General features: G+C 49.3%; 1 protein-coding gene across 3 annotated transcripts; it reads left to right on the top strand.

Moving 5' to 3' along the window:
- Window positions 1-2575: 2575 nt before the first annotated feature.
- On the top strand, window positions 2576-9050 carry PLAU (plasminogen activator, urokinase). 3 transcript variants are annotated; one of them, XM_015147276.3, is made up of 11 exons: window positions 2576-2770; window positions 3075-3162; window positions 3589-3613; window positions 3762-3866; window positions 4472-4646; window positions 4838-4929; window positions 5087-5306; window positions 5530-5678; window positions 6329-6469; window positions 6804-6952; window positions 7942-9050. In XM_015147276.3, the coding sequence occupies exons 2-11, from the start codon at window positions 3106-3108 to the stop codon at window positions 8116-8118; spliced, it is 1290 nt and encodes a 429-aa protein (XP_015002762.1). In that variant the 5' UTR covers window positions 2576-2770; window positions 3075-3105; the 3' UTR covers window positions 8119-9050. The 3 variants fall into 3 exon arrangements, with proteins under 3 accessions (XP_015002762.1, XP_015002761.1, XP_077802670.1); XM_015147275.3 differs by having other exon boundaries at window positions 3759-3866; XM_077946544.1 differs by having other exon boundaries at window positions 2689-2770; window positions 3075-3475; window positions 3759-3866.
- The last annotated feature ends 16120 nt before the right edge of the window (window positions 9051-25170 follow it).

Here is a 25170-nt window from a genome sequence, read left to right as displayed (position 1 = left end):
TTTTCCATATCTGCAAAATGGGAACAACAGTACCAGTCTATATCACAAGCAGTTATGAGTTTAAAGAGAAATGGTTTACATTAATGTGCCTTTAAGCACAAGACAGAAATACAATATAAAATATATGGCTGGGTGTGGTGGCTCATGCCTGTAATCTCAGCGCTTTGGAAGGATGAGGTAGGAGGACCCCTTGAACCCAGAAGCCCAGCAAAACCTTGTCTTTAAAGAAAAAAAAAAAAGAACTGAAAGTCTAGCACATGCTATGCACAAATATTTCAGAGAGTGCTAAAGATTAGCGCATTGGTCGGGCGCGGTGGCTCACGCCGGTAATCCCAGCACTTTGGGAGGCCGAGGCGGGCGGATCACAATGTCAGAAGATGGAGACCATCCTGGCTAACACGGTGAAACCCCGTCTCTACTAAAAATACAAAAAAATTAGCTGGGCGTGGTGGCGGGCGCCTGTAGGCCCAGCTACTCGGGAGGCTGAGGCAGGAGAATGGCGTGAACCCGGGAGGCGGAGCTTGCAGAGAGCCCAGATGGCACCCCTGCACTCCAGCCTGGCGAGACTCCGTCTCAAAAAAAAAAAAAAAAAAAAAAGAAGAGCACATGGATAAAGAGTTGGAGGCGTAGGGGGGAGGAGGGGGCGGGTGGTGAGGGGGAAGGGTGTCAGGCTTCATAACGGTCTCCAAACCTCTTTGTGCAGGAGGAAATGAAGTCATCCGCTCTCAACAATCAGCATGACAGCCTCCAGCCAAGTAATCCGGAGTCATGAGAGCTGCTAGGGGAGCAGCATGAATCATGACGGCCTCTGGGAATTTCCTGATAACTAACCTAGGAGTTTCGGGGTAAGTCCTCAGGCTGCAACATCTCTGTTTACATTCTGGTCACGTTTATTTACAATTAATGGGTTCTCAAATCCAAACAAAACTGACCACAGTCTTCTTGAGGAAGTAGCAAGGTTGGCTCTGAGACCTATAGCATCTCTGACTCAGTGTGTCCCCTGGAAGGCTGGCAGTTTAGCAAGCACAGAAGTCTCTCCAGAAGACAGTGGGTCACCTGCCTCCCAAAAGCTGAAAGGCTAACTTGTACTTTCCCCAGCTACCAGCTGGCATCCTGAGCCCTCTGCTGCAGCGGAGCAAAGGAGCCTTCCTCCTTCCTACCCTCCTGGCACTCTCCCTGCCTGCCTTCTGTCATTCTCAAGTGGACCCAGACCCAAGGTCCAGATTTGCAAGGCAGGAAAATGCTGCAGGCCTAGGCTGGGAAAGGGACCAAAGCTTGAGCCCCTAGTGGATTGCTGGGACTCAGCCTCCTCCCTCCCACTAAGAGAGCAAGTCCTACTGGGTTCAAAATGACCCCAAGCCCTGGTTCCTGACACTAGGGGAAAGAGATGGGGGTGACAGAATCACAGAATCCCTACTATACTCCTCCAAGTGTGCCCAAAGATGCGTGTGTGTGAGTATACACAAATGTCTGCTTATCCTTAGGCAGGAGGGGTGTATGCAGTCGTTTACACATGGTCTGTTTTTCTGGAGGACAATTTTATTTGATAAACAATTGTTTCTATCCAAATAGAATAAACAAGGCTCTATGATGAAGTAAAACACTAAATACACATGCATTTAAAAATGTGTAATTATCTTTGGAATGGGCTATACAGGGATGTGTTTTTTAAAATGTAAAGAGTGTAAAAGGACATACAGTGAAAAATAAATCTTCCTCTTATTTTGTCCTCCAGTCTTCCAATTCCTCTACTCAGAGGTGAGAACAGAACTTCCACACCCTCCAGAATCTCCACAGTTAACTGTCTACATGTTTCCATTGTCTTTACTTTTATTCTTGCCCGCACAAATAAATGAACTGTTCATTATGAAAACTTCCCAAAAGACCCATTAACACTTCAATAGGAAGCACCAACAGTTTATGCCGTAGGACTTTGTTCCCACAATCCTGTAACATCATATCAGGACACCTAATCCAATCCTTATCAAGCCCTGTCAAAAACGGACTTTAAATCAAACTGCAAATTTTCAGTAATCTGGTCTTGCCTTTCCTCCTCTCTGATAGCACCATCAAACTCCCTTACTGCCGAAAGCAGTAAGTCCGGCTTTGTTCCATCCACTGGTTGTGTTGGTGATATCTAATCTAGGGACTGCCACTGAACAGAGAGGCGCAGAGGGAGCCCCGGCAGGCAGGGGTTTTTGTGTCTGTGTTTCTGGGAGAGTGTGCCTCCTACATTTGTCGCGTTGATGAAGACTTCACAGCTCCATCAGCTGCGGGCAAGGGGGTCTGAGGCCCTCTTAGGCAAGTTGGGGCCCAGCAGGGAGAGGTTGGAGAAGAACTGATTAGGGGACCCCAGGAGGCTTCAGAGCTGGGCGAGGTAGAGAGTCTCCCGTGCGCCTTCTCTCCTCTCTGCAATTCGGGGACTCCGTGCACTGGGGCGGGCCCCGGGCCAGGTTCATGGGAGGAAGCACGGAGAATTTACAATCCTCTCAATTCCTCAGTACAGACGCTGTTGGGTCCCCTCCGCTGGAGATCGCGCTGCCCCCAAATCTTTGTGAGCGTTGCGGAAGCACGCGGGGTCCGGGTCGCTGAGCGCTGCAGGGCAGGGGAGGGAGCTGGGCGGGAGAGGGCGGGGCGGCGCCGGGGCGGGCCCTGATATAGAGCAGGCGCCGCGGGTCGCAGGACGCCGCGGAGACTGCAGCCCCGGACCCCAGCTCAGGGTCCACCTGTCCCCGCAGCGCCGGCTCGCGCCTTCCTGCCGCAGCCAGCGGTGAGTGTCGCGGTATCGAGATCCCCGGGCCGGATGCGTGGTGGCCCCAGTTCCCGAGCATCTGCCTCTCCAGCTCCGGGCTGCCCCGGCTCCCTGGCGGCTACACGGAGTCACCGCGGCCGCTCCCGGGCGTCCCCCGCGGGTGCCGGTCCAGGCTGCCCGGGAGTCCGGAGCCCAGAGAGGAGAGAGACAGCCGGGGCTGGGGAGCCTGGTCACCGCGGGCACCTCCCTTGCGCTGCAGTCGCCAGCCTGGCCCGCCTTCCCGCTCCTCCGCCTCTTGCCCTGACTTCTCTTTCCTTTGCAGAACCGCCGTCTAGCGCCCCGACCTCACCACCATGAGAGCCCTGCTGGCACACCTGCTTCTCTGCGTCCTGGTCGTGAGCGACTCCAAAGTGAGTGCTCCCTTGCTTTGACCGATGCCGCCCGAGGACCTCTGATCAGCACCAGGGGAGAGGAGGGGGCTGCTCAGGGAGCGGGGGTCCTCCGGCTTCCATCCATAGCAGGGCCAGGCTCTCCCCAGGATATGGGACAGGGTGGCAGCGGAGGCTTGAGAACCACGGGGGTTGGCACTGACCGGCAAGGGAGGAAGAAGCCGCCGGGACTGCCCCAGCCTGCGGGCATCTGGTAGATGAAGCTTGCTTGGGTCAATCCATTTCTCCTTGCTGGAAACCCATGGTCTTCCATGTGAGAATAGATACGAACAGGGTGAGGCGAGAGGGAAGGAAGAGTGGGTTTTGGGACTGGGTCCAGTTTACCCTCACCCTGGAGTCCCTGGAGCATGGGACCTTTGATGAAGCCTCCTCCCGAATCTCTTCCAGGGCAGCCGTGAACTTCAGGTTCCATGTGAGTATCCACCCCTACAACAATTGACTGTACAGACATCTTGGGAAAGCTTCTGGGGACATCCCCTCCCTACCCCTGCTGCAGGGCTGCCCCAGCCCTTAGGGCTTCCACTCCCCCTCGCTTACCCCACCTTTGTTCTCTCCAGCAGACTGTGGCTGTCTAAATGGAGGAACATGTATGTCCAACAAGTACTTCTCCAGCATTCACTGGTGCAACTGCCCAAAGAAGTTCGGAGGGCAGCACTGTGAGATAGGTATGGGGATCTCCACTGCAACTGGGAGTTAGGGGGCACCAAAAATTTGGGGACAGGGAGGGATGGGTGGGAGGCAAGAGCAGGCAGGAGTTAGGAGCTGGAGGTGGGGTGGGTGACATCTTCATCCCTATGTGACAAGCATAAACACACTCCTGTGAAGCAATGGCCACACAAATGTGAGGTGCGGTTGGAAGGAGACCCTGTCCAGTCTTCTGGCAGGTCTGAAACCACATCATCTTTAAAATATCCGTTGGCAGCTGGGCGTGGTGGCTCACGCTTGTAATCCCAGCATTTTGGGAGGCCAAGGTGAGTGGATCATTTGAGGTCACGAGTTCAAGACTAGCCTGGCCAACATGGTGTAACCCTGCCTCTACTAAAAATACAAAAATCAGCCCGGCATGGTGGTGGATGTCTGTAGTCCCAGCTGCTTGGGAGGCTGAGGCAGGAGAATCGCTTGAACCTGGGAGGCAGAGGTTGCAGTGAGCTGAGATCACACCACTGCACTCCAGCTGGGCGACAGAGCAAGACTTCGTCTCAAAAAAAAAAAAGCTCGTTGGAACGTCCTTCTCTTTCTCACATTCTCTCATCCTCCTGTCCCCTCGTAGATAAGTCAAAAACCTGCTATGAGGGGAATGGTCACTTTTACCGAGGAAAGGCCAGCACTGACACCATGGGCCGGTCCTGCCTGGCCTGGAACTCTGCCACCGTCCTTCAGCAAACATACCATGCCCACAGATCTGATGCTCTTCAGCTGGGCCTGGGGAAGCACAATTACTGCAGGTGAGGTGGGGACAACAAGGACCAAGAGTCCTCCCCACAGCTTCCCAGAAACCTTGTTACCATCCCCTTCTCCCGGAGGGCCGGCCATAGCATGAGAGAAGCGCAGTCTCTGGTTGAGTCTTCCCTGAGGGGAGGAGGCAGGGAAGGCCCTCTGGGTTGGAATGACATCCCCTATCTTTCTGTGTTGTCAGGAACCCAGACAACCGGAGGCGACCCTGGTGCTATGTGCAGGTCGGCCTAAAGCAGCTTGTCCAAGAGTGCATGGTGCAAAACTGTGCAGATGGTGAGCATCACTGACCTGCTGATGACAGTGGGGTAGAAGGGGACAAACTCGCATGTCCCCTTATTCCATCACAGGAGGGCTGAGGAGGTGAGGGGCGCCCGAGAGGGATGCTTTCTCCTAACCGCCTCCCCAAGACATCCCTCTGTTTGTCCTCCAGGAAAAAAGCCCTCCTCTCCTCCAGAAGAATTACAGTTTCAGTGTGGCCAAAGGACTCTGAGGCCCCGCTTTAAGATTGTTGGGGGAGAATTCACCACCATTGAGAACCAGCCCTGGTTTGCAGCCATCTACAGGAGGCACCGGGGCGGCTCTGTCACCTACGTGTGTGGAGGCAGCCTCATCAGCCCTTGCTGGGTGGTCAGCGCCACACACTGCTTCATGTACGACCCTGGGGTTTCTCCTCTTTGACTCTTCTGCCCCACCCCAAACACATCCCCTTCTCCTTCCCAGCAAAGGGTTCCGCCTCATTTCTCCCTCGTCTGCCCCTCTCCTTGCAGCCCATGGCCTTGGGGACAAGTCATGCTTTGAGGCCTCTAGGGAGGGAAGGAAGAAGTGGCAGGATTTCATGGGACTAGGCTGTCTGATGGATTTCTTCTCCCACAGTAATTACCCAAAGAAGGAGGACTACATCGTCTACCTGGGTCGCTCAAGGCTTAACTCCAACACGCAAGGGGAGATGAAGTTTGAGGTGGAAAACCTCATCCTACATGAGGACTACAGCGCTGACACGCTTGCTCACCACAACGACATTGGTGAGGGGGAACCCCGCGACTGCTGTGGCCATGATGGCTTGGGGAGAGTGGGACCCAGGGAGAGACTGGAGCTGAGGTTGAAGCTGGCTGGTGGGGCAGGGGTGGGGTGGGGGACCTTGAAGCCTCAATATACATGACAAAGGGAGTGGTGGCGGGGAAGAGTTCCATAAAGTCTGAGGGGTCCGGTGCTCCTGTGGAGAGACCCTGAATTTCCCCAACAAGTAGCCTCTTGCGAGTGGAAATGGCCCTGTGGGTATATGGCTTGGGCTGGGAATGCCCTGTTTATACGAATTAGAAAAAGACGCCCCTTCCTTTGTGGGATGTAGCCTCTGTCTGTGTTGGGATGTAGAACTTGGAGAATGGAGCTTTGGGCTGGATTCCAGCCTAACTACCTCACCTGGGACTTTTTGCAGAAACTACCTATAAAGGTGTATGCAGTGGCTCTGGCCATCCAAGACTTTTTCAACACCTGTAACAAAGCCCTTGGGGCATGGGGCAGGGGAGGTTTCCAGGTGATAAGCGACCAGCAGACCTCCCTGGATGACTGACCTAGGGATAGACATAGCTACTTCCTTGGTACTTGAAGGGGACAGATGGGGACCACCTAACCAGTAGTGATCTTTCTCCTCTCACCCTCTGTCCTCCCCCAGCCTTGCTGAAGATCCGTTCTAAGGAGGGCAGGTGTGCGCAGCCATCCCGGACTATACAGACCATCTGCCTGCCCTCGACGTATAACGATCCCCCTTTTGGCACAAGCTGTGAGATCACTGGCTTTGGAAAAGAGAATTCTAGTAAGTGAAAATTGGGACTGACTTAGGAGGTCCTGGGGAGTGTTTTGACCTGAAAGCAAGCCCAGCATGATCAAGGGAAGACTGCAGAGTTAGAGATGGGAGCACTGAGGAGGTGGCAGATGGGTCCAGGGATGGATGAGGACTGTTGTTTAGGGAGTGATGGGCTGCAAAGGTAAATAGATGGTAGGGGCTATAGGTGGAGTAAAGGCTCAGATTTGCATGGAAAAGAATAAGGGCCTTCCCTGGTAGAGACACTTTACGGTTCCCCTCCCTGGCAGACTCCCAGTGGACAGATAAATCTTGACACAAACGCCTCCCTGTTTTCTTCGCTTAGCCGACTATCTCTATCCGGAGCGGCTGAAAATGACTGTTGTGAAGCTGGTTTCCCACCAGAAGTGTCAGCAGCCCCACTACTACGGCTCTGAAGTCACCACCAAAATGCTGTGTGCTGCTGACCCACAGTGGGAAACAGATTCCTGCCAGGTGAGAGTTCTAAGCATCTCTCTCCATCTCTTCCATATCTCTCCAGAACTCCTGGGCTTGTCCCAGCCAGCTTTGGGGTGTCTCTCTCTAGCCAAAGCCCTAAGTAGCCAGAATCAGGAGCTCAGGTCTTTGAGGGTTTAAAGCAATGCTTGTGTGTTTACCAAACATTACCAAAAAAATCCCAGCTCTGTGCTGGTCGCTTAAGACTGGGGGCACGAGATCCTAGAAAGAGGAAACAGTAAAAGACAATGTAACTCAGTGCCCAGGGTGCGTTGTGAACTATAAATGATCAGGTGTTCAGGAGAGGGAGGTGAGTGTCAACTTGAGGGTCAGGGAGGGGAGGCTTTAAAGGAAACGTGACTTGATAGGCATTTGAAGATGCAGAAGGAAGAAAGGAGGGTGTTTCAGTTGAAAGATACAAAACTGAGTAGGAGGCTGGCATATTCCGGGTGGGGAGGAAAAGTAGGGTCTGGGAGTATGGATGGAATAGCAGCAGACGACAGGGGTTTTAAAACCAAGCAGGGGATTTTAAACTTGATGTGGTAGAAAATGGGGCTGTGCCGGGCACAGTGGCTCATGCTTGTAATCCCAGCACTTTGGGAGGCTGAGGTGGGTGGATCACTTGAGGCCAGGAGTTTGAGACCAGCCTGGCCAACATGGTGAAACCCTGTCTCTATTAAAAATACAAAAAAAAAAAAACTAGCCAGGTGTGGTGGTACATGCCTGTAATCCCAGCTAATCAGGAGGCTGAGACATGGGAATTGCATGAGCACAGGAGGCAAGTTAGCAGTGAGCCGAGATCGTGTCATTGCACTCCAACCTGGGCGACAGAGGGAGATTGTTCCCCCTGCCCCCCCAAAAAAGAAAGAAAATGGGAAGTCACTAAGGACTTTGGGAAACTTCCCTCTCTCAGGTATGGTTGGGTGGTGGGATCAGAAACCCCCTCCTCACTTCTCTAGGGCTCATCTTTTGTGTCTTTGGCTTCACAGGGAGACTCAGGGGGACCCCTTGTCTGTTCCATCCAAGGCCACATGACTTTGACTGGAATTGTGAGCTGGGGCCGTGGATGTGCCCTAAAGGACAAGCCAGGCGTCTACACGAGAGTCTCACGCTTCTTGCCCTGGATTCACAGTCACACCAGGGAAGAGAATGGCCTAGCCCTCTGAGGGTCCCCAGGGAGGAAACGGGCACGAGCCGCTTTCTTGCTGGCTGTCATTTTTGCAGTAGAGTCATCTCCATCAGCTGTAAGAAGAGGCTGGGAAGACAGGCTCTGCACAGATGGATTTTCCTGTGCCACCCACCAGGGCGAACAATAGCTTTACCCTCAGGCATAGGCCTGGGTGCTGGCCGCCCAGACCCCTCTGGCCAGGATGGACGGGTGGTCCTGACTCAAGATGTTACTGACCAGCAACTTGTCTTTTTCTGGACTGAAGCCTGCAGGAGTTAAAAAAGGCAGGGCATCTCCTGTGCATGGGTGAAGGGAGAGCCAGCTCCCCTGATGGTGGGCATTCATAAGGCCCATGATTGAGAAATGAATAATTTCCCAATTAGGAAGTGTAACAGCTGAGGCCTCTTGAGGGCGCTTAGCCAATATGGGAGCAGCAGTTTGGGGAGTAGAGACACTAATGATTTCAGGGCAGGGCTCTGACATTCCATGAATGTATCAGGAAATATATATGTGTGTGTATGTTTGCACACTTGTGTGTGCGCTGTGAGTGTAAGTGTGAGTAAGAGCTGGTATCTGATTGCAAGTCTAGATATTTCCTTAAATTGTGTGGACTGTGATGCCACATAGAGTGGTCTGTCTGGAGAGGTTATAGGTCACTCCTGGGGCCTCTTGTGTCCCCCACATGATAGTGCCTGGGAATGTATTATTCTGCAGTATGACCTGTGACCAGCACTGTCTCAGTTTCACTTTCACATAGATGTCCCTTTCTTGGCCAGTTATCCCTTCCTTTTAGCCTCGTTCATCCAATCCTCACTGGGTGGGGTGAGGACCACTCCTGTACACTGAATATTTATATTTCACTATTTTTATTTATATTTTTGTAATTTTAAATAAAAGTGATCAATAAAATGTGATTTTTCTGATGACAAATCTCCCTGGTGCTTGCATGGGAAGGTGTTGGAGTACATAAAAAGGAGAAAATAACAAAAGTGGACTGCACCCCAGAGTTTCTTATGGGACTTCATCTCTGGACTTAATGGAGCTTTGGGAGGTACAAGTTAGGAGAGCTGTAGGGCAGGGCCACCGCAGCACTTAAGGTATACGAAGTTTCCCCAAACCACAATCCCATGGCTGTGTAAGTAGTGTGCAGGCTTAGTGTCAGCTCCCAATTGCCTCCTTAGCCTGATACCTTTGTGCAGTGCACATCTTGTACAGCTGTACATTGTGGTCTTCTTTAGGGTTAACTCCACAACATTCTCTTCACTCTGCCCCCAACAATCCTTGAGCTGACCTCAACCAAGGAGAACACCTATGGCCAGGTGCAGTGGCTAATGCCTGTAATCCCAACATTTGAGAGGCTGAGGTGGGAGAATTGCTTGAGCCCAGGAGTTTGAGACCAGCCTGGGAAACTTAGTGAGACCCTGTCTCTGCAAAAAATAAAAAAAATTAGCCAGGTGTGGTATCACACATCTGTAGTCCTAGCTACTTGGGAGGCTGAGGCAGGAGGATCATAAGCCAAGGAGTTCAAGTTTACAGTCAGCTATGATTGTGCCACTGCACTCCAGCCTAGGCGACAGAGCAAGACCCTGTTTCAAAAAAAAAAAAAAAAGAAGAAGAAGAAGATGACCTGTAAGTGAAAATTGCTGGCTGGGCTCGGTGGCTCACGCCTGTAATCCAGCACTTTGGGAAGCCGAGGTGTGTGGATCACCTGAGGTCAGGAGTTTGAGACCAGCCTGACCAATATGGTGAAACCCCATCTCTGCTAAAAATACAAAAAAATTAGCCGGGTGTGGTGGTGGGCGCCTGTAATCCCAGCTACAGGCTGAGCTGAGGCTGAGGCAGGAGAATCATTTGAACCCCCAGAGGCAGAGGTTGCAGTGAGCCGAGATCGCGCCACTGTACTCCAGCCTGGGCGACAGAGGGAAGACTTTGCCTCAAAAAAAAGAAAAGAGAAAGAAGGGAGGGAGGGAGGAAGGAAGGAAGGAAGGAAGGAAGGAAAGGGAAAGGGGGAAATTGCTTATTCAGAAGGAAGGAAGGAAGGAAGGAAGGAAGGAAGGAAGGAAGGAAGGAAGGCAGGCAGGCAGGCAGGCAGGCAGGCAGGCAGGAAGGAAGGAAGAAAGAAAATTGCTTATCCAGAATACCAGCTTGAGTCTGTGGCATTCAGGAAATAGAAAACATAATTCCCCATCATCTGTGTGTGGGGCTGATGCTGGAATTTTCCCAGTGTGTTGACAGAGCTTGTGACCAGCCATTGCTATGCTATGATTAGGGGGCCCAGAATCTCAAAGCAGGATGATGTCCTAATGGGAGTGACCATATATTTTGAACAAAACATGAAGTTCTGAAAAACTGGGGTATAGAAGGCAGGTTGAGAGATAATTGGGTATCAAAAATTATAATTTCCAAGCTGTGTTAATGGGTTTGGGCAGCGTTTCTTAATCGAGTCAGCTGAGGACCTTTTAAAATATGCACACCTACACTCCACCTGTAGAGATTGTGATTCAGGTCAGGGCTGGTGCCAGGTCTCGTGGTTTTAGAAAAGCTCCCTGGGTGTTACTGACATGCACCACTGATTGACAGCCTTGGGGGACAATTGGTCAGAATATATGAAGGGCCCAGAAAAATTCCAGATATGGTCAGCATGAGTTTTCTGCATGAACAGCCCGTTTTCTGAGCGGGGTTTGGTGGCACAAGGTCTCCTGGATTCCCTGGTTAGAGGCTTTCTGGACCGTGCTTCCTTAGAGGGTAAGAACTCCAAATATTGGCTTTTTCTTTTTTTTTGAGGCAGGGTCTCTCTCTGTCACCAGGCTGGAGTACAATGGCGCAATATCAGCTCACTGCAGCTTCTGCCTCCCAGGTTCAAGCGATTCTCCTGCGTCAGCCTCCCAAGTAGCTGGGATTACAAGCATGCACCACGACTACCTGTCTCATTTTTGTGTTTTTGGTAGAGACAGGGTTTCACCATATTGGCCAGGCTGGTCTCGAACTCCTGACCTCAGGTGATCTGCCTGCCTCGGCCTCCCAAAGTGTTGGGATTAGTATTCGACTTTTGATCTCCATCATCTAGTGTGCTGTTTTACACAGGTTGATGCAGTGGTTCAGAGGATGGATTTTGGAGTCCGGTGGCCTGAACTAGAATCTAACACCAGCTGTGTGACTTGAGAAAAATTATTAGCCTCTCTGCACCTCAATTTCCTCATCTGCACAAAAGAGATGATACAATCTACCTCCCTGGGTTTTTATAAGGATTCATGAAGGCTGGATGCAGTGGCTCAGGCCTGTAATCCCAGTGCTTCGGGAGGCCGAGGCAGGCGGATCACCTGAGGTCAGGATTTTGAGACCAGCCTGACCAACAAGGTGAAACCCTGTCTCTACTGGGGAAAAAAAAAAAAAAATTAGCTGGGCGTGGCGGCACATGCCTGTAATCCGAGCTACTCGAGAGTTTGAGGCACGAGAATTACTTGAACCTGGGAGGTGGAATTTGCAGTGAGCAGAGATCACACCACTGCCATCTAGCCTGGGCAACAGAGCAAGACTCCGTCTCAACAACAACAACAACAAAAAGAATTCATGAGTTCATAAGTCCCTTAGCATAATACTGGCACCTAAAAAAAGCATAAAAACGGTGGTTATTATTACAAAGCTAAGTAAATTCTTATAGTATCAGATCAGATGGGAACCCTCTCCCTTCTCCCACCTCAGAACTGCACTATTTTGTGGGAGTGGAAACTTGCTAGGAAGCTGCCCAGGCTGAGTGGCCGCTCAGCTTCTGCCTTCCCCTAAGGGGCCAAGAAAGATCTTGTTCAAACTTGAGCAGCTCCAGCATCAGGGCTCAGAGACACTGAAAACAGGAAGTATGAGCCCTACTGGCAGGGTTAAGCAATGAGGCTGTTAACAATCTTCAGGCCATTTCCCAGCCAACACCCCGACCCCCAGTCAGCTGCTGTCTCTTTGCCTAATACTAGATCTCACCCCAGGCGAGCAGGCATCAGCCGCTTCTCCAGCAACCAGTTTCACAGCTCCAGATTCTCACTCCAGAGACTGCCTCTTATTAGTGCCTCCATGATCAAGCACTGTGCTTTTTCTTTTCTTTTCTTTTCTTTGAGATAGAGTCTCGCTGTCGCCCAGGCTGGAGTGCAGTGGCTCAATCTCAGCTCACTGCAACCTCTGCCTCCCAGGTTCAAGCGATTCTCCTGCCTCAGCCTCCTCAGTAGCTGGGATTACAGGCGTGCACCACCACACCTGGATAATTTTTGTATTTTTAGTAGAGATGGGGGCGGTCTCACCATGTTGGCCAGGCTGGTCTCGAACTCCTGACCTCGTGGTTCGCCCACCTTGGCCTCTCAAAGTGCTGGGATTACAGGCGTGAGCCACCGCACCCAGCCTCGTCTATCAGAATTTTAACCCTCTCCTAGATAACAATTCTTTCCTCCTAGAAGATTCCCAGACCAGGTGAGGAGACCACACTCAGCCACTGGTTTCAAAGTAAAACTTCACTGTTCTCACCGTAACCTCAGCATTTCTGCTGCAACCTGGTTTCATTGAAGTGGTTTCCGTTTTCACCAGAACCCCTCTTTCTGAAGTATTCTCAGCCCATTATATTAACAGGACTCAGCCTGCATTCCACGTATGCCCTATCTTTCCCAAGTCGACAGCAGCTGCACCCCGGCACATACCCCTCCATACTCACTCCCATTGGGTCCACCATCCTTCCCAGCAGGAAACACTAAGCCCTCCCTTTGAATTAGATGAAGTAAGAGGAGTTGCTGAGGTGTTTTTAAAAATCATTTCTGGGCCAGGTACAGTGACTCACACCTGTAATCCTAATACTGTGGGAGGCCTAGACGGGAGGATTGCTTGAGCCCAGGAGCTCGAGGCTACAGTGAGCTATGATTGCACTACTGCACTCCAGCCTGGGCGACAGAGCAAGACCCTGTCTCTAAAGAAAAAAAAAAATCAATTCTATTGAGATATAATTCATATATCATACAACTTACCCATTTATTCTTTCTCTTTTCTAGAGACAGGGTCTTGCTCTCTCCCCCAGGCTGATTGTAAACTCCTAGGCCACAGTGATCCTCCCACCTCAGCCTCCTGAGTAGCTGGGATTACAGGCTCATACCACCATGTCTGGCACCATTTAAAGTGTACAATGCAATGGTTTTTAGTAGATTCACAGAATTGTGAGACATCACAACCAATTTTAGAACACTTCATCACCTCACAAAGAAATCCTGTACCCACTAACAATCACTCCCTTTTTCTCCCTAACCCCCTCAGCCCTAGGCAATCACTAATTTACTTTCTGTCCTCTCTGTGGGTTTGCCAATTCTGGGCATTTCATATCAATAGAATCCTATAATATGTGGTTCTTTGTGACTGGCCTCTTTCACTTAACATGATGTTTTCAAGTTTTATCCATGTCATAGCATGTGTCAATGAGGTTGCTGAGTTTTAAATAACAAATTGAGGGAAAAGATGGTCTAGGTGAGGTGTAGCGGCTCACATCTGTAAATTCCAGCACTTTGGGAGGCCAAAGCAGGAGGATCCCTTAAGTTCAGAAGATCCAGACCAGCTTGGGCAACAGAGAGGCCACATCTCAAAAAAAACAAAAACAAAAACAAAAAAGTTCTAGGTCTCTTTTTTGAGGTTGCAGTCACATTGAGATTCATTCAACAATCTTTGCCCTTCCTTCCTTCCTTCCTTCCTTCCTTCCTTCCTTCCTTCCTTCCTTCCTTCCTTCCTTCCTTCCTTCCTTTCTTCCTTCCTTCCTTCCTTCCTTCCCTCCTTCCTTCCCTCCTTCCTTCCTTTCCTTCCTTCTTCCTTTTTTTTTTTTTTTTTTTGAGATGGAGTCTCACTCTGTCGCCCAGGTTGAAGTGCAGTGGCGCGATCTCGGCTCACCGCAATCTTCACCTCCCAGGTTCAAGCAATTCTCCACCTCAGCCTCCCAAGTAGCTGGGATTGGTGGCACTTGCCACCATGCCCTGCTGATTTTTTTCTATTTTCAATAAGATGGGGTTTCACCGTCTTGGCCAGGCTGATCTTAAATTCCTGACCTCGTGATCCACCTGCTTCAGCCTCCCAAAGTGCTGGGATTACAGGCATGAGCCACCGCCCCTGGTCCTTTGTCATTTTTTAAAAGTACCCATACACAGGACATTATTTTAGATACAAATGAGGCAGTTCTAGTCCTCAAGGAGCTTACCACTTTGCGAAGTGCTATACTAAGTCTGCATAAAATGCATGGAACAATAATGAAGAAGTAATTGATTCTGCCTGGGGAAGTCAATGACGACTTTACAGAAGAGGTGATATTTTACCTGGACTTTCAAATATTCACAGAAATTTGCCAAACTAGAAGAAAGGCATTGTAGGCATAGGGAAGTTCATGGAGGCATGAAAAGGTGAGGTGTCCTCAGGAAATGAGGAATAGTCCATTGTGGTGGAGAACTCTGGGGGACAATGAGCAGGTGGAGATGGTGGGGAAGAATCTGGTGGGATCCACCTGGTGAGGACCCCAGGACTGATTCTCAGCAGCAGGCACCGGTTCTCCTCAATGACTAAACAGATGCTGTCCTGAGATCCTCTCTGCATGGCCCGTGCCATCAGCCTCTCTCCACTTCTTCATGATCCAGCAACCACAGGGTTAATGCCTGTGGCATAGCAAAGGCCTCTGAGATCTATCACCTCTTGCCCTCAGGCACTATTTTTCAAAATCCAGAAAGTGAATTAAGTTATAGAAGCCATAAAAAGTTTGGTTTTTAAACTAAACATTTTTATTCAATTGTAAAAGTAGCTACAAATGTAAAATACTTTCATAGCATTCCACAGCCATTGTTAACATCTCTGGCTTCTTGGGTTTCCTTTGTAATCTCGACCTCTTTTACTCGGTCTTAAATGTTAAGTTTCCCAAAGCCTGATCTTAAACCTCCTATTACAACCCTAAGCTTTCTCCCTTTGGATCTCGTTAGCACCCAGGCTTAAATGACCACCAATAAACAGATGACTTACAAAGCTGATCTCTAGCCAGACCTCTCTTCTGCACTCCAGACTCATTTTCTGTTGTCTACTTGACACCACTTTCGGTTGTCACTTGCAGGGGACCTCAAAGTCAACGTGCCCCAAACTGGCCCAGTCTTCATGCCCCAGTGTGGAGACATCTCCCATCACGTTCTGTCTCAGATGATGGCACCACATCCATTCAGTTATGAAAGCCAGAAACCTGGGGGTTTCTGATGCTTCTCTCCTGGTTTCTTTCATCCTGATGCTTCTCTCCTGGTTTCTTTCATCCTGATGCTTCTCTCCTGGTTTTCTCTCCTGGTTTCTTTCATCCTGATGCTTCTCTCCTGGTTTCTTTCATCCTGATGCTTCTCTCCTGGTTTCTTTCATCCTGATGCTTCTCTCCTGGTTTCTTTCATCCCCTGCATCATCAAATCCCGGGGATTTGACTGATATCTCTTGAAGTCATCCATTTCTCTCCCTCCCCACCATCACCATTAGTTGAACCCAGTCTACCCTACAATAGCTTCCCAGTTTGATGCCACTGCACTACAGCCTGGGCGACAAGAGCAAAACTCAGTCTCAAAAAAAAAAAAAAAAAAAAAAGGACCAAAGGACCACTAAAAGAAGAGCACTTTTTTGAGACACAGTCTTGCTCTGTTGCCCAGGCTGGAGTGCAGTGGCATGATCCTAGTTCACTGCAGCCTTGACCTCCTGGGTTTAAATGATCCTCCTGCCTCAGCCTCCCAAGTAACTGGAACTACAGGTATGCGCCACCACACCTGGCTAATTTTTTTTTTTTTAATTCTTTTGTAGAGACAGGGTCTTACCATGTTGTCCAGGCTGGCTGGTCTCAAACTCCAGGGCTCAAGTGATCCTCCTGCCTTGGCTTTCCAATGTGCTGAGATTATAAGCATGGGCCACCATGGCTGGCCTAAGAAGGGCACTCTTAGCACAGGTTGGTGAGGATTCAGGGCTAGAAGAGAGCCCAAAATGTTCATTTATTCACTGATTCATCCTTCACTCATTAATATAACAAACACTTATTGGGAGTCGGCCATGGGCCTGGAATTGTGCTGTGTATTAGGTATAAAGATGAGAGCCCCAGTCTCAACTTCAGTGAGATAAGGGTCAAGTTGGGGAAGAGACACATTGCAAATGAATAGAGTACAGGTGAGGAAGATTTACAAGATGGGCAGGGAGGGCTAAGACAGCAAGGTGGAGGAGGTGACCTTGGGGAGAATCTTGAAGGGCAAATACAGGAGGAAGAAAGGCTTCTCTAAACAGAGGAAACAGCACATGCAAACATGAAGAGGAGGGAGGAAGCCCAGGGCACTGGAGGGACGGCAGGTGGTTCGAGCCGCTGGGGTAGGGGCTGGCAATGAAGTGATTTGAACGGAAGGACTGGCAAGAGCTGGAACCTATAGGCCTAGAGGACTCTGCCTGCCACATGAAGGACTTTGAACTTTCTTGTGATGTGGAATGGTTAAAGATTTTGGAGCAGTGTGAAAAATTGATCAAAAGAAGATTCTTGGGCCTGGGTGAGACTACAAGCAGGAAAAACCAGTTTGGAGACTATTGCAATCAGCGAGGTAGGAGCTGAAGAGTGTCTGAGCCAGGGCTATGGCAGTGGGATATGAGCAGAGGATATAGATGTGGAAGATTGGTGGGGATAGAATAGACTTGGTGTCTGGCTGGGGGTGGGAAGAAAAGGAGGTATCACTTGATTTAGTCTCCTGCCTTCCGGTAGATAAGGCAACAGCATAATTTTACAGGTGAGAAACTGAGGCTCCACTATAAGAGATTTAGAGTAGGTAGCTGACCAAGCTAGAGTTACCACTTGTAGAACTTTGAGGATCAGTAGCTCAGGGCAGCTAGTCCTGCTAATGACCTCCCTGACTCTGTCTACCCAACTGGAGAACTTCCCTATCACCATAATCACCATGCAGTGCTGATATCCAAGCCTGCACAGGCTGATGCTTGTTTCCTAAATACCCCGGGCACGTTCAGTCCCGTGACTATGGTTCTAACACCTGGAATTTCTCCCGAACCTCCTGGTCATGTGATACACTGGCAGTGAGTTAGTGGATAGGTTCATGGCATGTGTAAGGAAATCAGCAGATGCTGGATCTAGCTGTCTGCCTTCTGACTTCCTAAAAATGTGACTTCTGGTGTTTCAACAGATCACATGCCCTTAGCACATCACCAAGTTCTGGCACGAGGGTGTGGTGATGGAGCAGATTTTGTAAGGACTCCAGCTGGTGGGATTCCGAGCCCAGTCTCTGCTTCCCTCTTTTTGGTGGTTCTTCAGTTGCCCTTAATTTCTCAATCCCTTTTCATATAAAGGAAAGAAAATTACTTTCTCCCTCACCTGGCTCTTCCCATTCTCACCCTACTGTCTTTTTAGCTCTCTCTCCAGGGCACTGTATAAGCTGGGGTTAATGCCATTGGAGGGAGGACTCTGTAGCTCCAGCTTGGCTTTTCCATTTAATTGTCTTGGTGAAGCCAGCCATGGTGGTGCTCGCCTGTAATCCCACCTACTTGGGAGGCTCAGGGATGAGGATTGCTTGAGGCCAGAAGTTCAAAACCAGCCTGGGTAACACAGTGAGACCTTATTTCTAAATGAATGAATGAATGAATGAATGTAACAAGTGTCAGCCCCAGCCTCAAATTTTCTTTTCCTTTCCTTTTCTTTTTTTTCTTTTTTGAGACGGAGTCTCTCTGTGTCACCCAGGCTGGAGTGCAGTGGCATGATCTTGGCTCACTGCAACCTCTGCCTCCCGAGTTCAAGCGATTCTTCTGCCTCAGCCTTCCGAGTAGCTGGGACTACAGGTGCGTGCCACCACACCAAGCTAATTTTTGTATTTTTAGTAGAGACGGGGTTTCACCATATTGGCCAGGCTGGTCTCGAACTCCTGACCTTGTGATCCGCCTGCCTCGGCCTCCCAAAGTGCTAGGATTACAGGCATAAGCCACCATGCCTGGCCCCCCAGCCTCAAACTTTCTCTGATTTCTCACTATACCTACACACTCCTTACCACCACAGGCTGAGAGATTCTGCCAGGGAAGCTCTAAGCTCTTGAGTCCCATTGGAACTGGACATATCTGTGAAGTTAATAGCTATTTCCCACTGGAATTTGGCCACCATCTTTGGCTGTAGAGAGTTATTAGAATTTTGCCAGTTTCCCTAGTGGCGAGCTCACCAGAAGTCCTCTGAAAGTCCCTTCAAGTCAAGACCTCTTTGAGTACTTCCCTCTGCCCTTTCTGTCTCCTCAACTGAATTCTGTGCTGGCTGAGGGAATGAAGAAAAATGATGAACTGGAAACAGTGGGATAAACACTCTGCTTAGAACATCAATCTTTGTTTTTTTGAGACAGAGTCTTGCTCTGTCACCCAGCCTGGAGTGTAGTGGCGTGATCTTTGTTCACTGCAACTTCTGTCTCCCAGTTCAAGTGGTTCTCCTGCCTTAGCTTCCCAAGTAGCTGGGATTACAGGTGTGCATCACCATGCCCAGCTAAATTTTTGTATTTTTAGTACAGACGGGGTTTCACCATGTTGGCCAGGCTGGTCTCGAACTCCTGACCTCAAGTGATCCGCCCACCTTGGCCTCCCAAAGTGCTGGGATTACAGGTGTGAGTCACCGCACCCAGCCTAGTACATCAATCTAAAGCAATTAGGGTCCCCAAAGCAGCAATTCTGTATTACCTGGCATATTGTTAGAAGTGCAAATTCTCAGGCCCCACCCCAGATAGATTGAATCAGAAATTCTAGAGGTGGGGCCTAGCAATCTGTGTTTTTACAAGCTCTCCAGGGGATTACGTGGCCTGCTCAGGTTTGAGGACCACTGTTCTAGGCGTTGATTCTCAAACTTCAGGATGCATCCTAACGCCTGGGGCAGCTGGTTATATAGGATCTGGTTAAACAAATTGGACTGGTGTCTGGGCAACTGTATTTTTAGTAAGCTCCCTAGACGATTCTGATATTCATCGAAGATTGAGGATCATTGATTTAAGGAACTCTCTAATTAGCTGAGTCTCCTGGAGAGGGAGCAGACAGAAGGGCAATGGAAGTGTCTCTTAACATTCCAAATGTTACCTGCATCTGAACCTCTGGAGAGCTTGTTGAAAAAGCAGGATCTTGAGCCCCCATCAGAGGTATTGACCCAGACTCTCCGGGCGTGGGGTCCTGGCATCTACATTCAGAGTTTTCCAGGTGATTCTTGTGCATACTAAAGTGCACATACCACAGAGCAACACGTTGGCAGGTGTTCTCAATGCTGGATGCACATTAGAATCACCTGAGGAGATTTATAAAATTATGTGATGACCTGAGCTCCATCTCCATAGAGTCTGACTGAATTGGTCTGGGCTGGGACGTTTTTTTAAAATGTTTTTTAAATGTCTCACACCGGATTATTTTAATAGGTAGAGTTAAAAACTATCAGGTTTGGTTGGATGTGGGGGTCATGCCTTAATCCCATGGCTTTGGGAAGCTGAGGTGGGAGGATCTCTTGAGTCCAGGAGGTTGAGACCAGCTTTGGCAACAGAATGAGACCCCCATTTCTACAAAACAAAATTGTTTTAAAAATTAGCTGAGTACGGTGGTACATGCCAGTAGTCCCAGCTACTTGGGAGGCTGAGGTAGGAGGATTGCTTGAGGCCAGGAGGTCAAGGTTGCAGTGAGCTATGACCACTCCAGCCAGAGCTCTTAAAAAACAAAATGAAACAAAAAAACTATCAGGTTAGGCTGGGCATGGTGGTTCATGCGTGTAATCCCGGCACTTTGGGAGGCCAGGGCAGACGGATCACTTGAGGCCAGGAGTTTGAAACCAGTCTGGCCAACATGGTGAAACCCTGTTTCTACTAAAAATACAAAAATTAACTGGGTGTGGTGGTGCATACCTGTAGTCTCAGTTACGCGGGAGATTGAGGCACAAGCTTCACTTGAACATGGGAAGTGCAGGTTGTAGTGTGCTGAAATCGCGCCACTGCACTCCAGCCTGGGCAACAGAGCAAGACTCTGTCTGCCTCAAAACAAGATACAAAAAACAAAAAACCTATTAGGTTAAAGGGAGATGCAGATCCGGGAAGGGTCAGGAAACAGGAGAAGGCAAGGAATGCCAAGGAAACAATTTGGTGGAAGCCTGAGGGCAAGGCTAATTATGGTTTCCATGTAGGAAATCCAGGGGAGATTGATTGGGAAGGTGGAAGGGGCCTCAGCTGGGAGAGTGGGCAGGGTGGCTTGGAAGGTGTAAAGCTTACTGTATAAACAGGTTAATGTATTAATTTCCTGCTGCTACTGTAGCAAACTTAATGGCTTAAAATAACATATGTATTATTTTACAATTCTCCGGGTCAGAAATGCAAAATGGGTCAGCAGGACTGGGTTCCTTCCGAAGGCTCCAGGGAAGAATCCATTTCCCTGCCTTTTCTAGCCTAGAGGCTGCCTGCATTTCTTGGCTCATGACCCCACATCACTCTGACCTCTGCTTCCATCATGACATCCTCTTCACCCACTCTGGTCCTTCTGTTTCCCTCTTAGAAGGAACCTGAGGATTGCATTGGGTCCATCAGGATAATCTTCCCATCTCAATATCCTTAACTTAGGCCAGGTATGATGGCTTAAACCTGTAATCCCAGCGCTTTGGGAGGCCAGCGAGGGCCTGAGGTCAGGAGTTTGAAATCAGCCTGGACAACAAGGTAAAACCTTGTCTCTACTAAAAAAAAAAAAAAAAAAAAAAAAAAAAAATTAGCTGGGTGTGGTGGCGCACGCCTGTAGTCCCAACTACTCGAGAGGCTGAGGCAGGAGAATTGCTTGAACCTGGGAGATGGAGATTACAGTCAGCTGAGATCATGCCACTGCACTCCAGCCTGGATGACAGAGACTCTGTCTCTAAAACTAACAAACAAACAAAAAATCCTTAATCACATCTGCAGTCATCTTTGCCATGTAAGGGAACAGAATCATTGGCCCCAGGGATTAGGATGTGGACATCTTTGGGAGGATATTATTTAGCCTTCCACAGTTCGCATGGTTTAACTAACGAGAATGGAAAGTGGAGGGACCATGAAAGTCAAGCAGTAGGGGTGGAAGGGTAAAAGGGAGGCAGTCAATAGGTCAAAGTTACAGTTAGATAGGAAGAAAAGCTCTTGTGTTCTACTGCACAGCACAGTGACTAGAGTTTGTAAGAAGGTATTGTATATTTCAAAATAGCTAAAACAGGATTTTAAACGTTATCGCCGTAAAGAAATAATATTTGAGGTGAGGTGATAGTATGCTAATTAGGCTGACATAATCATTCTACAACATATGCATTATTGAAATATGACATTGTACCCCATAAATATATATATTTATTTTTTGTCAATTAAAAATAAAGCTACAAGGCCAGGTGGCTCATGCCTGTATGTAGGGTTCAGCCCTATGGGGCTTAGCGGGTGTTCTCCCCATGTGCGGAGACAAGAGATTGTAATAAATAAAGACGCAAGAAAAAGAGATAAAGAGAAAGCAGCTGGGCCCAGAGGACCACTACCATCAAGACGTGGAGACCGGTAGTGGCCCCGAATGGCTGGGCTCGCTGATATTTATTGCATACAAGATAAGGGGACAGGGTGAGGAGGGTGAATCTTCTAAGTGATTGACAAGGTGAAGCAAGTCACATGATCACAGGATATGGGGCCCTTCCCTTTTAGGTAGCTGAAGCAGAGAGAGAAGGCAGCATACGTCAGCGTTTTCTTCTCTGCACTCGTAAGAAAAATCAAGACTTTAAGATTTTCACTATTTCTTCTACCGCTATCTACTATGAACTTCAAAGAGGAACCAGGAGTACGGGAGGAGCATGAAAGTGGACAAGGAGTGTGACCATTGAAGCACAGCACCATAGGGAGCGGTTTAGGCCTCCAGATGACTGCAGGCAGGCCTAGATAATATCCAGCCTTCCACATGAAGCTGGTGGAGCAGAGTGTTCCCTGACTCCTCTAAGGAAAGGAGACTCCCTTTCGCCGTCTGCTAAGTAACGGGTGCCTTCTCAGACACTGGCGTTAGCACTTGACCAAGGAGCCCTCAAGCAGCCCTTTTGCGGGCGTGGCAGAAGGCTCACCTCTTGCTTTCTAGGTCACTTCTCACAATGTCTCTTCAGCACCTGACCCTATACCCGCTGGTTATTCCTAGGTTATATAAGTAATGCAACAAAGAGTAACATTAAAAGCTAATTATTAATAATGTTTATAATAATGATTGATAATTGTCCATGATCATCTCTATATCTAATTTATATTATGACTATTCTTATTCTAACTATTTGCTTTATTATACTGAAACAGTTTGTGCCTTCAATCTCCTGCCTTGGCACCTAGGTAATCTTTCGCCCACACCTGTAATCCCAGCACTTTGGGCAGAAAAGGTGGGCAGATCACCTGAGGTCAGGAGTTTGAGATCAACATGATGAAACCCCACCTCTACTAAAAATACAAAAATTTGTTTGGCGTGGTGGTGGGCACCTGTAGTCCCAGCTACTTGGGAGGTGGAGGCAGGAGAATCGCTTGAACCGGGAGGTGGAGGTTGCAGTGAGCCGAGATTGTGCCGTTGCACCACTCCAGCCTGGGTGACAGAGTGAGACTCTGTCTCTAAAAAAAAGAAAGTTGGGTGGAGATACCCTGTCTAGTGTTCGGCTTCCTGGGGCTGGGCTGGTCAGCTCCAGGAAGCCCCTGATGTGGCTACAAGGTTTGGGCAGCCCCTGAAGCTGCCTTGGGATCAGACTCTCATTGGTGTTCCTCAGGTCTGGGATTTTCTTCGCAACTCAGAGAGAAGAAGGGAAGTGACATTGTTTATTGTGTCTGGAGCTGTGGGGCCTTTACCCAAGACCTGTCAGGAGGGTTGTGGTTTCACCAGCTGAGATGCTGGGAGATGCAACCCAGGATGGCTGGGTGCCTGTGGCTTGGAGGGGAGAAAGCAGAGCGAAAGGAAGAGGTGTTAGACAAGCAAAGGAGCCCTGGGCTCTTGATTTTCACGCCTAAGGCCTTGGTTTTGGCCTGGGACTATAAAACCCCTCACAGAGTAGCAGGGGTTCTTAGCCTCAGGGTCAGACATGGAGTGGTCCCTGGAACCCTCAATGCCTTACCCCCAGTGGCTAACCTCCTTCCTGAGCAGGCAGATGTGTCATGCTGGGCAGCACCTCTCCCTCCCGGACACCTGCATGGTGACTCAAACTCCCAGGTAAAGCCCAACCCGATGGGAAATGACTCAGCATTGAAGTTCTCTTCCCCTCATTGGGGAGGGAGCAGGAAGTCCAAAGCTGGGCCTGACGCTCCTCTTTGATTTCTCAAGGTAATGAGGGGGGAAGGGGAGATTTGCAGGGGAGTTTTGCCTGGCCAACATGGTGAAACCCCGTGTCTACTAAAAATACAAAAACTTGCTGGGTGTGGTGGTGGGCACCTGCAGTCCCAGCTACTTGGGAGGCTGAGGCAGGAGAATCGCCTGAACCAGGAGGTGGAGGTTGCAGTCAGCCAAGACCATGCCATTGCGCCACTCCAGTCTGGGCTACAGAGCAAGACTCCGTCTCAAAAAAAAGAAAGTCAGGGTGGGGTCTCCCGCTAGAGCATCTTCTTCCTACAGCTTCTGCTTTTACACTCTGTGTGTGTGTGTGTGTGTGTGTGTGTGTGTGTGTGTGTGTGTGTAGACAGTCTAGGACACTTGAGGGTGGGCATGCTGGAATCTACAAGACTTCCCCCGGCCTTCACCCCTGTTGCCTGCCACTTGCTACCCTGCTGCCCTTTAGGGAGAGTTGAGAGTTTATTTCTTGCCCCAGTGAATTCTTTTTTTTTTTTTTTTCTTTTTGACTAGGGAAGGTGGGATTTGGGCAATAGGGAGGACTTTTGCTGATTGCCCAGACTGGAGACCTGACAGTGGTGTAGTGCTTAGGAGAGTCCAGTCGCTAGATCACAAAAGCTCCATTTAAAATGCACAGTTGGGCCGGGCGCGGTGGCTCCAGCCTGTAATCCCAGCACTTTGGGAGGCCGAGACGGGCGGATCACGAGGTCAGGAGATCGAGACCATCCTGGCTAACATGGTGAAACCCCGTCTCTACTAAAAAATACAAAAAACTAGCCGGGCATGGTGGCGGCGCCTGTAGTCCCAGCTACTCGGGAGGCCGAGGCAGGAGAATGCCGTAAACCCAGGAGGCGGAGCGTGCAGTGAGCTGAGATCCAGCCACTGCACTCCAGCCTGGGCAGCAGAGCGTCTCCGTCTCAAAAAAAAAATAAATAAAAAATAAAATAAAATGCACAGTTGGGGCTAGGCGTGGTGGCTCACATCTGTAATCCCAGCATTCTGGGAGGCCTAGGTGATGGATCCCTTGAGACCAGGAGTTAGAGACCAGCCTGGCCAACATGGCAAAACCCATCTCTACTAAAAACACAAAAATTAGTTGGGCGTGGTGGTGTGCACCTGTAATCCCAGCTACTCAGGAAATTGAGACACGAGAATCACTTGAACTTAAGAGGCAGAGTTTGCAGCGAGCTGAGATCACGCCACTGCACTCCAGCCTGGGTGACAGAGTGAGACTCTATCTCAAATAAATACATAAAAATAAAAATAAAATGCACAGTTGGACTATCTCTGTAAGGTTGCGGAAGAACCAGAAATGTAATGACCTCCAGGAAGGAAAATTGCTACTACTGTTTTCCACATATCCTTTGATCACTTTTAAATTGTGTTCCATTTGCAAGTACTATCTACTCAAATGGAAAGAATAAAACATGGTTACCTAGGAAGGAAGATAAAAAGAGAGTCCTTTTCCATATTAGTGCTAAGCACTTCATACAGTTAGTCATTAACTGGACAAGAATTGCGGAATCTCTACAGGATGATGTCAGGAGCTGTGCTGAATTCTGGAGACTCGGCATCCACAAAATAGCATCCCTTGCCTCACAGCGATCCCAGTTGGGAGAGCAATTCAGACAGACAGGCAGGCAATGACCACGCAGTGTCAGAAGCGTGATGATGAGAAGTGCAGATGCCAGGGAATTGCAAAGGAGGCTCCTCTGCCTAGACC

Source organism: Macaca mulatta, chromosome 9, assembly GCF_049350105.2.
Source record: "Macaca mulatta isolate MMU2019108-1 chromosome 9, T2T-MMU8v2.0, whole genome shotgun sequence".
NCBI classification, from domain to species: domain Eukaryota; kingdom Metazoa; phylum Chordata; class Mammalia; order Primates; family Cercopithecidae; genus Macaca; species Macaca mulatta.
Note: the sequence above shows the minus strand (reverse complement) of the source record. Positions and strands in the feature narration are given on the sequence as shown.